We start from the raw sequence: 7500 nt of genomic DNA, 5'->3' as shown, positions 1-7500 counted from the left end.
TTTTTGTTATCATATTCATTCATTATTCAACTATATATGGTAACAGGTTCATTGTGTAATTTACCAACTGTCAAGTAATTTTATATTGTTTTTTGCTTGAAATACCTCAATAAAATTTTTAAAACATCGTTCTCATGTGACTCGATAAAAGATATTTTCTTCAATCTAAATTATCTCTATAATATACAAGGATGTGCCAAAATGGTCGTTTTCGTAACATTCGCCACAAAAAATACCCTCAAAAACTAAATCACTTTTAAAATTTAGTGAGAATCGTTTCTTTTGGGTTGAATGCTAAAAAACAAACCAAAAACGACGTTCTAGCATTAATAGAATAGTAAAATTAATACCAAATAGGTGTTTAAAAGTGTGAACAAATTATTGAATTTGTCCATAGTTTTTAGACACTTTGAAATGCTATAACTACAATAATTTTGATGGCAGATAGTCAGCTTTTGGTATGCTTGTTTTTTATTTATCTATTTATTAAAGGGGCAGCCTGGCTCAGCGGTGCGGCCTTTGCTTCGCACCCGAAAGGTATCAAGTCCGATTACCCGCTGCTCTGTGTGTCCTTGAGCAATTCACCTCGACTTAGCTCAATTTGCGTGGCGCTGAACTGCGGCTACGCCTGAGTTATTCAAGTCTCACCTTATATTAGACCCGAAAGATAAATTAACCCAAAGGGTGAATAAAGGGAATGTTGTCTTTTATTTATTAATTTATTGATTTATTGATTTATTATTTATTATTTAACTCAGAGAAATCTATGAAAACGATGTTGGTCCTTGGTTTTTCGAAAAGACTTAGTATCGGAGTATTATTGTGGCGAATGTAGCGAAAGCAACATTAATTTAGGCTCAGCCTCAAATAGATCTCTCTCCACTATATCACTGTAGCCTACATTGATGTTTCAGGTCTGTATTGCATCATGAGGACTTTGTGGAACATGGAGTAAAATATCGTTGTAGTTTTCTATTGAACTGATTCCGACATTTTCAAAGTTTCAGCCTATGCGGACAGATTGTTTTATATTTCGTTTTTAGTGTTGAGTGGCTCAAGATGTTTGATGTTTATGTATTTCTCTTTCAGGCAGAATCTACATTGTCATGTTGATGATTTGTGTCCTTTTGTTTTAGATCCAAAAAAAAAAACTTTCCAAGGAAATTAAAAGAGGATAAGCTAGTCCACAGTGTTTCATGGACATTTTGAAAAATCTGAAATGACAGTATTTTATGTCGGGGCGTGTTGGACACTCAAAACTTAATTTATACTCCAAAATATGAAACTCGAGATACAAAAAGTGAAATTTCACATTCCTTAACCTCTTCTAATTTCGACTACAGACTCCTATTTTATGGCATCTGCTTTGCCACGATATAAAACAGTTTTGAGGTAATGGGTCACATATTTTTCTGAGTGCCAGCCACAGCAACTTTAGAAACAGACATGCGATGGGAAAAACAAACAAAATAAAACTATAACAGTCACCAAAAATGCTTTGAATTGTAGAACCCGTCAAAAAAGGGCATTAATCCATATATTTACCTGTAGGCTATTTATTCAACTGGGTGGTTGTTCTTGCGTAAAGATCTGTTCAAAGGTGTTTGTCGCCCCTGAGTTTTTATACCATAAATGTTTCCCATCCTGTTAATCTGGTACCATGTCAGAATGACCCAAAAGAAGAAAATTTATTTCGAAGTAAAATTGATCAGAAATGAAGAACTTCAGTCTTTTGAAGTTTGAGATAATAAAAAATGAAAATGTTGCTGCTCGAAGCTCGAAGAAATAAATGACAATGTGAAATTGAATATAAGCTTCAATTCAATATACAATCAATATTTTTGTTTATTCATCTTAACAACGCCACTACCACATTATCTCATTCGTCTGTAGTGTTTCATTCATCCTGTCTTATCTGTTTTCGTATATTAAATTGAAGCTTACATTTCACATTATTATTGAGAAAATAAAAAAAAAACAACTCAACTCTTTTCAAAGAAGTCATTCTTGCGGCTGTGGTCTAAAGAGAAGGGACCCTATGAGCGTCACAAAGTTGAGTTCTTGGAAAAGACTCTCTACTCACATTCGTTCACCACGCTATGGTGTAAGATGAGTACCTCGCTGGTAACAGCGTTGATCCTGTCGAAAGATTTGTAATAGCATCTCACAAGCGTTATGTCTCATCCTATATATTAGCTTGGATCCCTTTTGCAATGCACTCTGAGACCATTTAGTGGATATTGCTCAAGTAGATGAGATCAAGCTACAATATTGTGACAGGATTTATATTTCATGGAACGTAACGCGACACTGATCGCTTGTGCTATAAATAGAATAATGACGTAGTTCTATCGTGCTCTGAAAAGTACTCATTTGTTTAGAATTTTTTTTTTAAGTTGTCCTTCAAATATTAAAAACGACCCTCATCTTTACAAAAAAAACCCACAAAAACTCTCAAACCTGGGACCAGGTATAAGTGATTTTGGCAAGATGAGGGTCATATCAATCGATCGATATTTGAAGGACGAGTTTTTTGGCCAAAAAGAATGATAACTTTTAAAAATCAGAGTACGGCAGTCTTGTGAAAGCCTTTTTGTATATTCTGTATATGCGGGGAAAAATGCAATTATAACCCAACCCCCCCCCCCCCCCCCCCCCCCAAAAAAAAAGAAAAAACAACAAATTAAACAAAACACTTTTTAAAAAAATAGATCTAGACATTAAAAAAAGAAAATCTTCTCAACAAAGTACATGAAACAGAAAAACAAGTATTTTAGTCTTTAGGCACATGGAGCGGGAGTATATTCCGGTTTCCATAGCGTGGATCAGAGAAAAGAAATTGCTTGCCATCCTCGGGATAGGACTCTAGTTTATCGCAAAGTACTTTCTGCCAGATTTAACAGACCATGGTTGCCAAGCACTGTCAGGTGGACAAGGAGTTGGTAAAAAATGTCAACATTATCAGGGATCGATCTCGGTCCCTTTGTGTTCAGTGAGTGCTCTGCCATTTGAGCTATCCCCCCCCCCCCCCCCAAAAAAAAAACAATTATAAAAAATTGGCAATAAAAGGTGAAATATATAGGCCAATGCATCTACATTTCTATAATAATATGACAAATTTGCAATAAAACTACTCTTAATTTATCATATAGACGTCTAGAATAACTTTATATCTCAAAATTAAAAAATGATAGACTTAATATAAGTTATAGTAGCCATTGAAATTGTGACCTGGATATGTCGGATATTTCATAAACCAACATAAAAAAGGTTAATGCATAATATTATAATCACTGAAGAAAAAAAAAATAGATATGGTCTGATATGATGGAAGTGCTAGAAGCTGAGGTTTGTTTTAACAAAATAAACAAATAATAGTAATAAACAAAAATTAATGCAACAGTTTCGAAAAAGAACAAAATACTAAACACGGAACGTTTCGGGCTCAACACCAACAAGAAGTGCCACATACTTTTCTACTATGGAAAGTGATGTATCTAACCTGGGTAGCGTGACACAGCGGTAGGGTCTTTGCTTCGTACCCGATCACCCGCCGCTGCGCTGTGTGACCTTGAGGAAGTCACCTCGCCCTAGCTCAATTTGCGGCGCTGCATTGCGGCTGACGCCTGGGTTATTCCAGTCTTCCCTAGAGACAAATTTCCCCTATGGAATGAATGAAGGGAATTTATTATTTATTACTACTACTACTACTACTACTACTACTACTACTACTACTACTACTACTACTACTACTACTACTACTACTACTACTACCACTACAACTACTACTACTACAATTAGTTTTCTGCTACTACAATTACTTATTTATTTATCATTAATGGCCATATTGATTTTTTGTTATTGGCTTAAGAAACGTTTTTGAACCCGAAACATTTTGTGTTTGGTATTTTGGTCTTTTTCGAAGCTGCTCTATGAATATTTGTTCGCTCCACTTCTGAATATGACGCAAATGAGCCATGCCCACCCAATGACAAATGGAAAGTATTAAATGGGCTAACCAGGACATTAATTCCTGTTATTATCATTTTGATGAGATGACGAGATTAACCCCGACTGACACAGCCTGTCCTAAATTATTGCAGTAATTATACACCAGGAGACTTGATAGTTCAGTATGTAGAGTACTCGCTTTATACGCAAGGGAACAACTTCCATCCGGGGAGGTGGGGTGGGGGGGGGGGGGGATTTATATTTTCTTTTTATACTGACGCCAACCTCCAACAGTACTTGGGTAGCTGGATCTGTTAGATCTGGCGGAAAGGATTTTGCGATAGACTAGCGCCCAATCGAAAAGGTTTAGCAAACAATGGCTATTGATCATTTAACGCCATACAAACCGGGATTTACTCTGTTTTCAAGGGCCTTATTGATCTAAAGGACGACAAAATAAAAGTCAATGTAATAATATAATAAGCAGTCGCGATAGCTCTGGCATTAGAGCAAAGCTCCTCAAAAAGAAAGTGACCATTATAATAACATTTAAGCTTAAGAGCCTAATATTACTATAACCACAACTACTACTTCTACTGATACTTCTACCACTACTACTACTATAACTACTACTACTACTACTACTACTACTACTACTACTACTACTACTACTACTACTACTACTACTACTAATACTACTACTATTAGTTTTCTGCTACTACAATTACTACTACTACTACTACTACTACTACTACTACTACTACTACTCCTACTACTACTACTACTACTACTATTACTACTACTACTACTACTACTACTACTACTACTACTACTACTACTACTACTACTACTACTACTACTTCTTCCAATGTTACAATTCTATTATGTCTTTTACTTCCATTATTTTCTAGTAAGTTCCTGTTCCTTCACACACTGACATCTCTTATCATCCCGATCACACCCCTGGGACTCCCTACCCACTACCCACGCCACGCTAAGAGTTTCATTCATACTTCAACCACCTTCAATATAGACGATACAAAGTTATATCGCAATATATTTTATTTGTTTTCCACGTTAATTTGTTTATTGTTGTGATGACGAAGGGTTTGTACCCGAAACTTCCATTGTTCTCATCCGAAGCCTCTGCATTTTCACTCTTTCGTTAATATTTTCACGATCCCAGGCTTCAGGCAGCCCCCAACGTTCACAACTAGTAACTATGATTTACGAAAACTTCTTTCAACGAAAATATTCCAAAACTAAAATAGAATATGCCTATAAACACACTATGAAGTAGACAATAACTAATTCAAGACTTAAACAAAAACTAGAATTTTTAAGGGTTTCTTTGTTTTATTATTTGGTTTGTTTTTTTTACATTTTATTTTGGTATCTATTCTTTTGTTTCGTTTTATTTATTTATTTTTTTTTTTTTGGTTTTGGTTTTGTTTTTGTTTTTTTTGTCATTGTCAGCTTGATCATCCCTCTCATATCTTGTCAACCTCATAAAAATATTAAATATATTGCCATTTTCGAGTTATTACAGTTTAAAGCTTGACTCACAAAAACACACACACAACAGACACACACACACACACACACACAGACACACATTCTCACACACAGAATTATATAATATTATCAAATTACATCATGTCATAATGTTTCGTCATACGTAAAAAACGCAGTAACACATTACGCAATCTGCGCACACCCTCATGAACGACAATACCAGCTACACTATTAGTCAGCCGTTTTGATACTAATTCATTCAGTCATTCATTCATTGCCTTCATTTTTATAAAATGATGTATAATTGCTTGTTGGTAATTTAAGCTGAAAATTATACTCGCTTTTTGGTATAACTTAAACCTAAAAAACCCCACTGTAACCAGTGATTTGTTAATAATGAAAACATGAAAATTTGTTAATGGTATAGTGTTAGACATAATCATAAAATCATAAGCAATTCTTTAAAATGTCCTCTTTTATTAGTAACCAAGAGATCCATATTTTTAAAAAAACAACAATTTTTTTAAAAACTGTCGTCTAAACATAACGGTCAGCAGATATTTAGCTGAAGTGATTAATAATAATTGCTTTTCTTTTTTTTTCAAAATTCCAATAGTTTTTGTGTTATTTTGTTTTTATTTATTTATTTTTTTTTTGTTAAATTCCAAAGATCAAGAGCTTTCCGTGTATTACGTTATAAATGCAAATTCCCAAGTGTGTTTCTTTTTTGTTTGTTTTTGTTGGGTTTTTTCCTAACTTCCAAAAGCGTATCTATAAACATTGTGATGTCATTTCCTCTTAACAACCTAGCAACAAAAATGGTTCTCATATCGAAATTGTTCAAACGAACTGGACTCCCTCTCCGAGCGATGTCGAAAAGCAGGTGCAAATCATTCAAATGTTTTGTAAAGAAAAATTCGATCAAATTTTATTTATTTAAAGGCAAATCAATGTTTCCATTGTAAAGACAACAGCTTGGTTGTTTCTGTCTAATGTGGAACATGAAGGGCCGTTGCTGGGCAGGTGTGACGTTGTACTTTTTGTCCCTAAAGATAGAATGAAGTTGACGTCACTCAGGTCTTTGTTATTGTTTTTTTGCCATCCATGTATATACGTAATTCTCACTAAACTGCATTAACTAGACTATAAACGTGCAAGGTTATACATAGTTTTGTGTGTCGGTCCGTTATTCTTCCGGATGGCGATGTGGTGAGCTTCTTAGCCAAGCGCATACTATCTATTTATTGAGCGCTAATCGCTCAGTGGCGGTCTGTAAACTTTATCAAGGATCAAAGCGTGGCCTTCGTGAAGTCATGACCTGACACTGACCAACAAATGACGTCAAAAGACAAGTCTTTGGCCACAAAAGAAAACAAATCATGAGTTGCATTTAACCGTTCAAACAATGGGATCACTTGTTTCCTTGACCACTACTAAAGACAACTCACACGGCCGTCCACAAACCTAATGATGACGTCAAAATATGGGTCTTAGTATCAGGTTATAAATTATAGATGGCTACGATCTAGTGACATGAATATAATTCATTGCATAGATAAATAAAGTTGGCATCAGTCAGCTCTTTGTTATTATTAAAGATGCTGTGCGATTGGCTAAGAAACTCACAAAATTGCCATCCGAAAATATAAGGGACCAACACACAAAACTATGTGTGACCATGAATGTCTGGTTAATACAGTTTAGTTAGAATTTCTCATAAACATGGCTGGCAAAAAAAAAAAAAAAAAAAAAACAATAACAAGGACCTGAGTGACGTCAACTTCGTTCTATCTATAGACCACCAGGCGCGTGACTGGTTTTCACTAGAGTGCTTACAGATAATGAACGTTTTAGGTTTCCTTTGGTTGTGTGTGTTGATGTGATTGAGCGGATATGTAGAACAGGCGAGCAGTTTCCATATACCCAATTAAAAGCCACAACGCTCATATCAAATAACTATGACGAAGAGGCGGAATGAGATGATGATGATCATCATCATCATCATTATCATCACCATCATCATCTCGTCATCAT

General features: G+C 35.0%; 1 protein-coding gene across 7 annotated transcripts in view; it reads left to right on the top strand.

The window, feature by feature from the left end:
• The window catches only part of LOC144970166 (alkaline phosphatase-like), a 37915-nt gene extending 37205 nt beyond the window's left edge, over nucleotides 1-710 (top strand). For 6 of the 7 annotated variants that reach the window (XM_078909519.1, XM_078909515.1, XM_078909517.1 and 3 more), the window contains exon 13: nucleotides 1-118. This exon is cut by the window's left edge and continues 679 nt beyond it. Coding sequence is in view for 1 of the 7 variants with exons in the window: in XM_078909514.1 (XP_078765640.1) it covers nucleotides 493-576 (84 nt within the window). In the remaining 6 variants the exon portion in view is untranslated. Of the gene's footprint in view, nucleotides 119-492 lie in introns of those variants that run through there. The other variant, XM_078909514.1, reaches the window with a different exon arrangement.
• Nucleotides 711-7500: the final 6790 nt, after the last annotated feature.

This window comes from Berghia stephanieae, chromosome 4 (genome assembly GCF_034508935.2).
Source record: "Berghia stephanieae isolate SIO BIC M18660-M18661 chromosome 4, UCSD_Bste_1.3, whole genome shotgun sequence".
In the NCBI taxonomy this organism is placed as follows: Eukaryota; Metazoa; Mollusca; class Gastropoda; order Nudibranchia; family Aeolidiidae; genus Berghia; species Berghia stephanieae.
The sequence above is the reverse complement of the archived record's forward strand: the minus strand, read 5'-3'. Positions and strand labels throughout refer to the sequence as shown.